We start from the raw sequence: 13535 nt of genomic DNA, 5'->3' as shown, positions 1-13535 counted from the left end.
GTCAGGATCGACCAAATTAGAATCGAGTTTTTAACTAAGCAGTGTAATAAAGTATGTATATATGTCCTCTGGATGTTACTCACTGTGTGTGTGTGTGTGTGTCAGGACTCTGGACCTGCAGGAGGACGGCTGTGCGGTGGACATCCATCACTTTAACTCCGGCGCTCAGTCGGTGTTAGCCTACGCGACGGTTAACGGCTCCCTGGTAGGCTGGGACCTCCGCTCCAACTCCAACGCCTGGACGCTGCGCCACGACCTCCGCCTCGGACTCATCACCTCCTTCACCGTCGACATGCACCAATGCTGGCTCTGCCTCGGTGTGTGTGCGCAGATATAATTCATTTATTCAAAAGAGTCCTCCACAGGTTGATTGTCAGAGCAGGAGGTACATCTAGAGGAGCATTAAGCTGCTGGCAGACAACAACAGAGCTACAAGAAAGAGTGTGTGTGTGTGTGTGTGTGTGTGTGTGTGTGTGTGTGTGTGTGTGTGTGTGTGTGTGTGTGTGTGTGTGTGTGTGTGTGTGTGTGTGTGTGTGTGTGTGTGTGTGTGTGTGTGTGTGTGTGTGTGTGTGTGTGTGTGTGTGTGTGTGTGTGTGTGTGTGTGTGTGTGTGTGTGTGTGTGTGTGTGTGTGTGTGTGTGTGTGTGTGTTCCTATATCTGTAAGGACCTATTTCAGCTTCAGACCAGGGCAGGCTGATATGCATTAGGACTGTTAATCAAGATGTAATCAAATTCGCTATATGGACTAATGCAACATTCAAATATGTGTTCCCATCATAGACTGTATAGGGGCAGGACCTATCGGAGTACTTCCTGTAGTTAATCTTCCCACTTCCTGTTTCTTCCACAGGTACGAGCAGCGGCACCATGGCATGCTGGGATATGCGGTTCCAGCTGCCCATCTCTAACCACACCCACCCCGCCCGAGCACGAATCAGACGGCTGCTGATGCATCCTCTCTACCAATCCTGGGTCATCGCAGGTGAGAGGAGCATCCGTCTGGATGTTTAGAATAATCAAGATGAAGTTTAAATCACTTTGTAAATAACGGCCCCGCCCACTTTCCAGTGAAAACAAAGAGCTGGCGCCTCAAAGCTGCTGTGGGCGTCAAACAATACAAAACTGATTTTCTTTACCTTCAAACATCTGAATCTGATTTTACCCCCAGTCACATGACGGCAAAGGTGTTCACCCCAAAAGGGGCGGGGCCATGACGTACAGGTTAACAGTGGGTTGGTGTCATGTAAACAGCTGTGTGTGTGTGTGTGTGTGTGTGTGTGTGTGTGTGTGTGTGTGTGTGTGTGTGTGTGTGTGTGTGTGTGTGTGTGTGTGTGTGTGTGTGTGTGTGTGTGTGTGTGTGTGTGTGTGTGTGTGTGTGTGTGTGTGTGTGTGTGTGTGTGTGTGTGTGTGTGTGTGTGTGTGTGTGTGTGTGTGTGTGTGTGTGTGTGTAGCTGTGCAGGGGAACAACGAAGTGTCGATGTGGGACATGGAGACGGGGGATCGTAAGTTCACCCTGTGGGCGAGCTCTGCTCCTCCACTGTCTGAGATGCAGGTAGGCGTGTGTGTGTGTTATTTGACTAAATGAATGTCAGTAGGTAAGAGAATCCTCCTCAGGTTATCGATGGACCCTTTCTAAGACATCAGCAGCTGAACATAGAGGAGCGTTTGGCTGCTCACGACATTTATCTCAGGAGTAATAATAATGTTATAAATAATGTAAATAACAATAAAGATTAAATAATAAAATAATAACAGTAAGGATATTAATATAGATAAATAATTAACAAAAATATTTAAAGAATTGTATTTAATGTATTCACACTGTGTGTGTGTGTGTGTGTGTGTGTGTGTGTGTGTGTGTGTGTGTGTGTGTGTGTGTGTGTGTGTGTGTGTGTGTGTGTGTGTGTGTGTGTGTGTGTGTGTGTGTGTGTGTGTGTGTGTGTGTGTGTGTGTGTGTGTGTGTGTGTGTGTGTGTGTGTGTGTGTCAGCCCTCTCCTCACAGTGTGCATGGGATCTACTGCAGCCCTGCTGATGGAAACCCTCTGCTGCTGACGGCTGGATCTGACATGAGGATCAGGTACAACAACGCTTTCACGCAGCATAAAACTCTTTAAATCGAACAAACGCTCAAACTAAATGTTCCCAACAATGTTTTATAAAAACCACTGAGGTAGACTAAAGCCCAGTGAACTCTCTCTACGTGTGTATCTGGTCTAAAATGTCATTTCAGAAATACTGAACTTTATAGCCCAACATTAGCCTCCTTTAGCTTAGCGGTGGTGACGTGAAGTCATGTGACCGTGCTGTAGTTCCTTTATAGCCCAACATTAGCCTCCTTTAGCTTAGCGGTGGTGACGTGAAGTCATGTGACCGTGCTGTAGTTCCTTTATAGCCCAACATTAGCCTCCTTTAGCTTAGCGGTGGTGACGTGAAGTCATGTGACCGTGCTGTAGTTCCTTTATAGCCCAACATTAGCCTCCTTTAGCTTAGCGGTGGTGACGTGAAGTCATGTGACCGTGCTGTAGTTCCTTTATAGCCCAACATTAGCCTCCTTTAGCTTAGCGGTGGTGGCGTGAAGTCATGTGACCGTGCTGTAGTTCCTTTATAGCCCAACATTAGCCTCCTTTAGCTTAGCGGTGGTGACGTGAAGTCATGTGACCGTGCTGTAGTTCCTTTATAGCCCAACATTAGCCTCCTTTAGCTTAGCGGTGGTGGCGTGAAGTCATGTGACCGTGCTGTAGTTCCTTTATAGCCCAACATTAGCCTCCTTTAGCTTAGCGGTGGTGACGTGAAGTCATGTGACCGTGCTGTAGTTCCTTTATAGCCCAACATTAGCCTCCTTTAGCTTAGCGGTGGTGGCGTGAAGTCATGTGACCGTGCTGTAGTTCCTTTATAGCCCAACATTAGCCTCCTTTAGCTTAGCGGTGGTGACGTGAAATCATGTGACCGTGCTGTAGTTCCTTTATAGCCCAACATTAGCCTCCTTTAGCTTAGCGGTGGTGACGTGAAGTCATGTGACCGTGCTGTAGTTCCTTTATAGCCCAACATTAGCCTCCTTTAGCTTAGCGGTGGTGACGTGAAGTCATGTGACCGTGCTGTAGTTCCTTTATAGCCCAACATTAGCCTCCTTTAGCTTAGCGGTGGTGACGTGAAGTCATGTGACCGTGCTGTAGTTCCTTTATAGCCCAACAATAGCCTCCTTTAGCTTAGCGGTGGTGACGTGAAGTCATGTGACCGTGCTGTAGTTCCTTTATAGCCCAACATTAGCTTAGCGGTGGTGACGTGAAGTCATGTGACCGTGCTGTAGTTAATTTATAGCCCAACATTAGCCTCCTTTAGCTTAGCGGTGGTGACGTGAAGTCATGTGACCGTGCTGTAGTTCCTTTATAGTCCAACATTAGCTTAGCGGTGGTGACGTGAAGTCATGTGACCGTGCTGTAGTTAATTTATAGCCCAACATTAGCCTCCTTTAGCTTAGCGGTGATGACGTGAAGTCATGTGACCGTGCTGTAGTTCCTTTATAGCCCAACATTAGCCTCCTTTAGCTTAGTGGTGGTGACGTGAAGTCATGTGACCGTGCTGCAGTTCCTTTATAGCCCAACATTAGCCTCCTTTAGCTTAGCGGTGGTGACGTGAAGTCATGTGACCGTGCTGTAGTTCCTTTATAGCCCAACAATAGCCTCCTTTAGCTTAGCGGTGGTGACGTGAAGTCATGTGACCGTGCTGTAGTTCCTTTATAGCCCAACAATAGCCTCCTTTAGCTTAGCGGTGGTGACGTGAAGTCATGTGACCGTGCTGTAGTTCCTTTATAGCCCAACATTAGCCACCTTTAGGTTAGCGGTGGTGACGTGAAGTCATGTGACCGTGCTGTAGTTCCTTTATAGCCCAACAATAGCCTCCTTTAGCTTAGCGGTGGTGACGTGAAGTCATGTGACCGTGCTGTAGTTCCTTTATAGCCCAACAATAGCCTCCTTTAGCTTAGCGGTGGTGACGTGAAGTCATGTGACCGTGCTGTAGTTCCTTTATAGCCCAACAATAGCCTCCTTTAGCTTAGCGGTGGTGACGTGAAGTCATGTGACCGTGCTGTAGTTCCTTTATAGCCCAACATTAGCCTCCTTTAGCTTAGAGGTGGTGACGTGAAGTCATGTGACCGTGCTGCAGTTCCTTTATAGCCCAACATTAGCCACCTTTAGCTTAGCGGTGGTGACGTGAAGTCATGTGACCGTGCTGTAGTTCCTTTATAGCCCAACATTAGCCTCCTTTAGCTTAGCGGTGGTGACTTGAGGTCATGTGACCGTGCTGTAGTTCCTTTATAGCCCAACATTAGCCTCCTTTAGCTTAGCGGTGGTGACGTGAAGTCATGTGACCGTGCTGTAGTTCCTTTATAGCCCAACATTAGCCTCCTTTAGCTTAGCGGTGGTGACTTGAGGTCATGTGACCGTGCTGTAGTTCCTTTATAGCCCAACATTAGCCTCCTTTAGCTTAGCGGTGGTGACGTGAAGTCATGTGACCGTGCTGTAATTCCTTTATAGCCCAACATTAGCCTCCTTTAGCTTAGCGGTGATAACTTGAAGTCATGTGACCGTGCTGTAGTTCCTTTATAGCCCAACATTAGCCTCCTTTAGCTTAGCGGTGGTGACGTGAAGTCATGTGACCGTGCTGTAGTTCCTTTATAGCCCAACATTAGCCTCCTTTAGCTTAGCGGTGGTGACGTGAAGTCATGTGACCGTGCTGTAGTTACTTTATAGCCCAACAATAGCCTCCTTTAGCTTAGCGGTGGTGACGTGAAGTCATGTGACCGTGCTGTAGTTCCTTTATAGCCCAACATTAGCCTCCTTTAGCTTAGAGGTGGTGACGTGAAGTCATGTGACCGTGCTGCAGTTCCTTTATAGCCCAACAATAGCCTCCTTTAGCTTAGCGGTGGTGACTTGAGGTCATGTGACCGTGCTGTAGTTCCTTTATAGCCCAACATTAGCCTCCTTTAGCTTAGCGGTGGTGACGTGAAGTCATGTGACCGTGCTGTAGTTCCTTTATAGCCCAACATTAGCCTCCTTTAGCTTAGCGGTGGTGACGTGAAGTCATGTGACCGTGCTGTAATTCCTTTATAGCCCAACATTAGCCTCCTTTAGCTTAGCGGTGGTGACTTGAAGTCATGTGACCGTGCTGTAGTTCCTTTATAGCCCAACATTAGCCTCCTTTAGCTTAGCGGTGGTGACGTGAAGTCATGTGACCGTGCTGTAGTTCCTTTATAGCCCAACATTAGCCTCCTTTAGCTTAGCGGTGGTGACGTGAAGTCATGTGACCGTGCTGTAGTTCCTTTATAGCCCAACATTAGCCTCCTTTAGCTTAGCGGTGATAACTTGAAGTCATGTGACCGTGCTGTAGTTCCTTTAAATAATGATAATAACTTATATAAAGGATAATAACGTGTGTGTTTGTGTAGGTTCTGGGACCTGGTGTACCCTGAGAGGTCATACATCGTGGCCGGGGGGGCCAACGACTCCCTGCACTGTCCCTCTGTGCTGTACAGCAGGAAGATCATCGAGGGCACCGAGGTGGTTCAGGTGAGCGCACACACACACACACACACACACACACACACACACACACACACACACACACACACACACACACACACACACACACACACACACACACACACACACACACACACACACACACACACACACACACACACACACACACACACACACACACACACACCAGAAGTGGTTGTGTTCATTTCTTCATGGACGCCTGGCCACGTCAAACAGACAGACGGAAGAAAAGACGGACAGACTCACACACACTTTGTCATACTTCATTCCTATTGGCTCCAACACATTTATTAGTTTACATTTTTTTAATTATTATTTTCTCTTCAGGAGATCCACAGTAAGCAGAAGAGCGGCGTGCTGGAGGACACCCCCCGCCGCGGACCAGACTCACTTCCTGTTGGTCACCATGACATCGTGACGGACATCGCCACCTTCCAGACCACGCAGGGCTTCATCGTCACCGCCTCCAGGGATGGCATCGTCAAAGTGTGGAAGTGACACTCACACACTCACACACTCACACACACACACACACACACACACACACACACACACACACACACACACACACACACACACACACACACACACACACACACACACACACACACACACACACACACACACACACACACACACACACACACACACCGGATACGTGTCAGTGGACGCCAACATTAGGAATTTCCTCCCGTTCCAGCGTCTCTCCTCTCATTGGCTGCTGCTGATGCTGTTTATAACTTCCTGTGTTATCATCCAATCACGTCTCTGCCTCGCTTTATGCATCAGTGCTCTATAAATGCTTAATTTGACACTCTTTAAATGACACACTGTGAAACACAAAGGATCACAATCAGGAAGCTTTAGTCAATTAAGAACATTATTTAGAGACAGGGACATCAAATGAAAGGATGTGTTAGTGCCGTACTGATAGGGTGCGCCGCCCCAGATAAAGATTAGATTGTATAGTTAGTATTATTCTTATTGTTTACCTACTTGTTGTCCTTCATAAACAACACAATCCCTTCAGCCAGGCACCATAAACACATTTCTTTAGATCCATATTGGATATTCAAAAGCGAATCCTTGGTGTCAGCACTGATAGTGATATTCATCGAGCACAAATGATGTAATTTGAGAGGAAACATTGTTTTGGGCTAAAGAGCGGACGTTTGACCCGAACAGATCCACAGTGGGACACTTTGTCTCTAGTTAACAACAAATCCACTTGAAAGCGTTCAGACGTGATCCCCTTAATAACCCCTCGTTGTGTAAATATACGTTATTTTAAATCTTGAGTAATATAAAGTTTGATTTGTACAAATATCCCATGATGCATTGTGTTGCTGCATCTCAATGTGTGTCCATCTGTTGAATAAAACATCCGATATCATTTCTCCTCGTGTTTCTGATCGTTTCCCTCAGAAGGATTAGCATTTGATTGTGAATTAAAAAAGGGTGAGCGAGCTGTCTGTATCTGTAGGATATGTAACAGAGGTGTGGACTCGAGTCACATGACTTGGACTCGAGTCACATGACTTGGACTTGAGTCACATGACTTGGACTCGAGTCACCAATTTGATGACTTTGGACTCGACTTGACAAAATCACGAAACACTTGCGACTCGACTTGGACTTGAACACCAATGACTTGAGGTGACTTGATAATTTAATTCAGAGGTCTCCAACACGCAGATCGCGAGATCCCGCTCGAAGAGCAGACTCCCGTCGGGAGCCGGATTTAAATGCAAGCGCGTCGGAAATTAGCAAAAACCGTAAAAAGAAGCAGCATCTGTCTGCATTTCAATGATATTGGAGAAAGAAAAGCTGAGTGCAGGATTAGTAAAATGAAAATAACCTTCAGAGCAGGGTTTTTGGTAACCACTCAGGATTTATTGTCAGAGGTGGGAGAAGTTCAGATTGAGTAAAAGTTCCAGATTGTAGGAATACTCGGTTACAATAAAAAGTCCTGCATTCAAAATGTTACAAGTGAAAGTACAAAAGTATTAGCATCAACATATACTCAAAGTACCACCTGCAGAGGGATCTAGACTCAGGTGTTCTTTCCCCCATAGAGACGCCTCGCTGCACATTAGCCCTTGCATAAAGATAGATGCTGGGTCCCTTATAACATTTGTACACAGTGGAAAGAAACATTCTGGTCACCTCAACATCAGGGACCTTATCCATGAAACTCCTTCTGAATCAAACCGTCACGGTAGCCTTACCTCACTGATCCCTCTTCAAATAGAAGAACACACGTTACTTTGCCAGCAGAGAGAAAATGGATTATTAAATGATTAATGTGAATAAAGAGCAGTTTGATTATTAAGTATTATTCTGTTGATCGATGTCATTACATTTGGTGAAAAGCACGTAATGACTTGTTTAAAGTGGACCTATCATGCTACATCTGAATAATATAGTGTAGGACCATACCTATATGAGGCATATTTATACTTTTTATTTTTCAAAATACCAAACAGATCATGCATTTTAGCCATTCCTCATTTCTCTCAATGTAACACTGTCTTTGCATCATGGGCTGATTCTGTGAGAACAGCACCATCTACAGGCCTGGCATATGTACTACAGCGTCTCCAGCGCTTTCCAACGGCAATGTCCGTGGCTGTCTCCTCCTGATTGGTGGAGTTGGCCCAATAGCCGTAGCGCCACTTCTGTGACGTCATATAAGTTTTCAAATCTGGATCAGTCTGTATCAGATCCGTTGCAGCCCCTTTTTAAGAGATTTGGGTATGGAGGAAAGAGAGAGGGTTGTGTTTTCTGAAACTTGGTGAGTTCCCTGGAACACCGGGGACACATGTTCATGTATACAAGACGTACAAAAGTGCATTTTGCATGATAGGTCACCTTTAAGACTCGTTTTGTCAAAGTTTAGGACTTGGACTTGTAAAACAATGACTTGGTCCGACCTCTGATATGTAATGTCTTCTTGTCTTTTATCATTATGTTTGAAGACCCTCGCTACATGCTATATTTCAGGGGGCTACCCTTCAATACATTTTCAAATCACAACATTTAAATCCTAAAATGACAGAATCACGATGTCCAGCGGCTGTCTCACTTCCTGTTTGTCTCTCAGCAGCTGATCAGTTAGTTAAAGAAACACGTGGAGCTCGTTTACATAAAAACACTTTATTGTATTTTATTCACACGTTTCTCCATCAGCGGCTGACGGAGAGAGCACCTGATGTGAAGAAAAGTCTGGCAGCTCTACCCTAAAGCTGTATTGCAAAATGGTGAAGGTTTAAAATAAAACAAAGAAATAACTTTGCTTTTTGGGAACGTTTAAACTTTCCCTGAAGGTGTTTTTAGTTTTGTTTAAAAGTCCCACAACAACATTTCTGAAGTCATTCATTAAGTCTGTGTGATATTCTGTGATCTCCTCCTCTTCCTCTTCCTCCTCGTCCTCCTCCTCACCGGCTCTTCGTCAGGCAGAGGTTCTCGCACTCGTCCTGTGTGGTGAAGCGGTTCTTGTTTCCTCCGCAGCCTCCGAACCAGAATCGCGAACACTCGCTCTGCTCCGAGTCGAAGAACCACATCATGGTGTAGTTACTGCAGATACCCACGTCCTGCTGCTGGAAACAGCTGTCTGCAGGGGGACACATTACAGCGTTACACTCTGCAGGGGGACACATTACAGCGTTACACTCTGCAGGGGGACACATTACAGTGTTACACTCTACTGGCTGCAGGGGACACATTACAGTGTTACACTCTGCAGGGGGACACGGTACAGCGTTACACTCAGGAGGGGGACACATTACAGCGTTACACTCAGCAGGGGGACGCATTGAAGGGTTACACTCTGCAGGGGGACACATTACAGCGTTACACTCTACTGGCTGCAGGGGACACATTAAAGCGTTACACTCAGGAGGGGGACACATTACAGCGTTACACTCAGCAGGGGGACACATTGAAGGGTTACACTCAGCAGGGGGACGCATTACAGCGTTACACTCAGGAGGGGAACGCATTACAGCGTTACACTCAGGAGGGGAACGCATTACAGCGTTACACTCAGGAGGGGGACACGGTACAGCGTTACACTCAGCAGGGGGACAGATTACAGCGTTAGACTCAGGAGGGGAACACATTATAGCGTTACACTCAGGAAGGGGACACATTACAGCGTTACACTCAGGAGGGGGACACGTTACACTCTGCAGGCGGACAGTGTGGGTGTTTCTCAATGTCGAGGATGCTTGGAATTCTACCGAGGACTGAATCCTTCGTTGCGGGAAATTTCAAGGCTGCACATGTGCAGTAGACTCAACAGTCTTAAAATGGCCTGTTGCGGAAAATGTAAGGCGGGGCCTCTCATATGACGCACACTTGCACACCTGCTAGCCTGTTCCATTCTTCGTTCTCCGAATGCCAGGAAGGATTCTTGCCTCGCTTCTGATGGACCTGACTCGGAAGACATACCCTACCAAGGAAGCGTCCTCGACATTGAGAAACACCCAGGGTTACACTCTACTGTCTGCAGAGGACACATTACAGGGTTACACTCTACTGTCTGCAGGGGACACATTACAGGGTTACACTCTACTGTCTGCAGGGGACACATTACAGGGTTACACTCTACTTTCTGCAGGGGACACATTACAGGGTTACACTCTACTGTCTGCAGGGGACACGTTACACTCAGGAGGGCGACACGTTACAGCGTTACACTCTACTGGCTGCAGGGGACACGTTACAGCGTTACACTCTACTGTCTGCAGGGGACACATTATAGCGTTACACTTAGGAAGGGGACACATTACAGCGTTATACATATTTGTATATGTAATTAAAATCGACTAGTATGGTTCTTTAAAAAGTGTTTACCTTTGGAGCCGAAACTGGCCAACTCCGGCTGAGGGAGGATGTTCGGATCTGTGAGAGGAAACACACACACGCACGCACACACACACACACACACACACACACAGAGACAGACAGACAGACAGACAGACAGACAGACAGACAGACAGACACACGTCAGGTGTTACATATCATCACACAGTAAGTGAGTATAATCTGTTCTAACTGCTGCACGTATTAGACCTTGAGTTTAGTTCCTGTACTTGTGGTACTCATTACCTCAAGCTACTGAACCAGGCTCTCATTATTGAGCAAAGCACTTAAATACCCCACCATACCCACTACTAGAGCGTACACATGTGTCAAAGTACAGTAAAAAGAAAAAAAAGTCAGTCAAGTAGGTACAACGATAAAATTGAAGTCATAGTTTATGTACTCAGAATAATAATATGATGCATGATAGAGGCGTTCCACACACGCTGTCAGCAGGACTTACGCTGGCCACACGTCCGCAAACACTCATGCTCCGAGCTAAAGCGGTTAGCGTTACCGTGGCAACCGCCGTACCAGAAGGGAGCGCATGCAGCGAGCCGCGGGTCAAAGAACCAGCGCCGGACTGAGTCCACACACTGAGAGCCAGCGTCAGCCTGCAGCCGACACCGGGCTGCAAGAAACACACATATTCAACACACACACACACAACATCCTGCACGACACATGCAGCCGTGCACGCTTTAGATGACTCTTAAAGGTCTCCTATTATATATTTGAACAACATATTATAGGGCCAAATCTATACAAAACATGTCTCTGAAGTGTTTTGCTCAAAATACCAAACAGACCATTCTAGCCTCATCCCCCTCTATGTCAGCTGTTACTAAAGTGCTGATTCTGGGTCTGGCCCTTTAAATGTAACCCGAGCTGCTGCTGCTGACCACGCCCCTTTGGAGCTGCTGTGGCCACGCCCCTTAGGAGCATGTATGAGCTCTCCTTATGCAGGAGAACTCTCCCAGCAGATTCTCAGCTAAATGCTGCCGTGATGAAACTATATCATGTTCCAAACCACATCAAGGATTCTCTCTGAAACAGGATGGAGCTCAAACTCTCTCTCTCTCAGGTTTACCACAAGGTGACTTCCTTTTGATTTCCTGCTTCTTCACACATGCTCTCTCCAGTACAGGTTAGCTCTGAGTGTTAGCATGCTAATATAAACACAGACCATATTACTTCCAGAACACGTCTCATTGTTTCTGACAGCAACGTTTCTGATTGAACTTCTCTTCGCAGACGCTGCAAAGGGGTGTGGCCAGCAGCAGCTCGGTTTTTAAAGGGCCAGACCCAGAATCAGCACTTTAGTAACAGGGCTGAAATAGACGGATTTGAGGCTACAATAGGTTTTGTATAGATATGGCACTTTAATATATTGTTCAAATAAAGCATAATAGGTGACCTTTTAAGGTTAATATTGGATCTTCTAAATCTTAACATGCTGCTGCAGGAGAACACATGCAAACAGGTTTAGTCCACAGTGTTGGATACGACGAAGAAAGTGTTAAAAAGTAGAACATCTGACATGAAGAAGAGATGCGTGCAGTGTGTGCAGTTAATTCAGACGTATTGAACATGCAATCAGTCAATCTGAATGGAAAATCTGTTAGAAACTAAACTGCAGGTTTTAGTTTAATGAACTTCTACTGAGCGGGAACTTGTGAGTCCTTAGTGATGGTTCATAAGTACTTTATTATAATGCGGTATATATAGGCATATTCATTCTGGCAAGGCATCAGGGTTGAGTATTTTTATAATATAATGCGGTAATTATGTTTCATAAAAACTGGCGTATGTCTAAAAAGAATTTCTAAAAGTGTCGTAGTATAGTATGTCATAAAAAAGTATTAAAAGTCATAGTTTAGTATGTCAAAACACTTGAGAAAATATTGTATAATATGTAGAAAAAATCCTATAAATTCATTTTAAAGTATGCTAAACATTTTATTTTTGAAACAGTATTGTATGTTTAAAAAAAGTCAAGAAAGAAATACAAATTAAAAATATCATAGTCATATATTATATCAAAGAGTCAATTAAGGTATGGTAAGTGTGTCAAACAAAGTGATGAGAACATGTCATATAGTACAGTGTGTCAAATGAGTCGCAAAACTCAAGTATAGTGTGTTTAAAAAATGTGTATAAAGTCATGAGAAAGGTCACAACATATGTCAGTAAAGTCGTGACAATTCATAGTATAGTTTGTTAGAAGTCATAAAAAGTAAAAGAATCCTAAGTCAGTATGTCCAAAAAGTAAAAGAAAGTCCTTAAAAATCATAAAAATTCATAAAAAGTCAGTCAAGTTTGTAATTTAAAAAAAATAAGAAGCCAAGAAAAATAGTATGTCAAAAAAGTCATTCAAGCAGGTCAAAGAAGTGTGTGTGTGTGTGTGTGTGTGTGTGTGTCTCTCTGTCTGTCTGTCTGTCTGTCTGTCTGTCTGTCTGTCTGTCTGTCTGTCTGTCTGTCTGTCTGTCTGTCTGTCTGTCTGTCTGTCTGTCTGTCTGTCTGTCTGTCTGTGTGTGTGTGTGTGTGTGTGTGTGTGTGTGTGTGTGTGTGTGTGTGTGTGTGTGTGTGTGTGTGTGTGTGTGTGTGTGTGTGTGTGTGTGTGTGTGTGTGTGTGTGTGTGTGTGTGTGTGTGTTACCGTTGGACAGTGAGATGAGTCTCTGTCCGTCTCCCCTCAGCATCAGGGAGTCGGTGATGTCCAGCTGTCCGGTCTGTCCTCCCGTCTGCTCCTGAAACCCTGCCTCCCACTGGACCCCCCCCTGGACCCCCCCCTGGGCCCCCCACTGCTCCTCCGCCTGCACCTCCTCAAACTCCTCCACCTCGGCCTGCCTGCAAACACAGAGTCAAAGAGTCATGAAAAAGTCAAAAAATCGTAGAAAAGTATTTAACTTTTTTTTTTAAAAATAGTTATTAAAAGTTGTAAAAAAAAGTAATAGAAAAGCAGATAATAATTAAAAAATAATTTAAAGTCATAGTATGTTTAAAAAAAGTCATTTAAAGAAATAGTATGTCCAGAAAATCACAGTATAGTAAGTCAAAAATATAATTGAAAGTCATCAAATGTCCAAAAACTATAAAAAAGTCAAGAAAGT

The 13535-nt window shown here is 45.1% G+C and overlaps 2 protein-coding genes across 3 annotated transcripts in view; one reads left to right on the top strand and one right to left on the bottom strand.

The window, feature by feature from the left end:
• pik3r4 (phosphoinositide-3-kinase, regulatory subunit 4) overlaps positions 1-6951 on the top strand; it is a 41891-nt gene extending 34940 nt beyond the window's left edge. For both annotated transcript variants that reach the window (XM_079691191.1, XM_079691190.1), the window contains exons 16-21: positions 106-317; positions 851-982; positions 1452-1552; positions 1989-2077; positions 5444-5564; positions 5886-6951. In XM_079691191.1, coding sequence (XP_079547317.1) covers positions 106-317; positions 851-982; positions 1452-1552; positions 1989-2077; positions 5444-5564; positions 5886-6056 — 826 coding nt within the window. In that variant the 3' untranslated portion in view covers positions 6057-6951. The remainder of the gene's footprint in view (positions 1-105; positions 318-850; positions 983-1451; positions 1553-1988; positions 2078-5443; positions 5565-5885) is intronic.
• A 1747-nt stretch (positions 6952-8698) lies between these two features.
• The window catches only part of LOC307045524 (collagen alpha-6(VI) chain-like), a 71877-nt gene continuing 67040 nt past the window's right edge, over positions 8699-13535 (bottom strand). Inside the window, exons 40-42 of the mRNA XM_079691220.1 lie at positions 13082-13272; positions 10416-10463; positions 8699-9171 (exon numbers count right to left, since the gene is read on the bottom strand). Of these exons, the coding sequence (XP_079547346.1) occupies positions 8996-9171; positions 10416-10463; positions 13082-13272 (415 nt within the window). The 3' untranslated portion in view covers positions 8699-8995. The remainder of the gene's footprint in view (positions 9172-10415; positions 10464-13081; positions 13273-13535) is intronic.

Source organism: Notothenia rossii (genome assembly GCF_949606895.1).
Source record: "Notothenia rossii genome assembly, chromosome: 7".
NCBI classification, from domain to species: domain Eukaryota; kingdom Metazoa; phylum Chordata; class Actinopteri; order Perciformes; family Nototheniidae; genus Notothenia; species Notothenia rossii.
The sequence above is the reverse complement of the archived record's forward strand: the minus strand, read 5'-3'. Positions and strand labels throughout refer to the sequence as shown.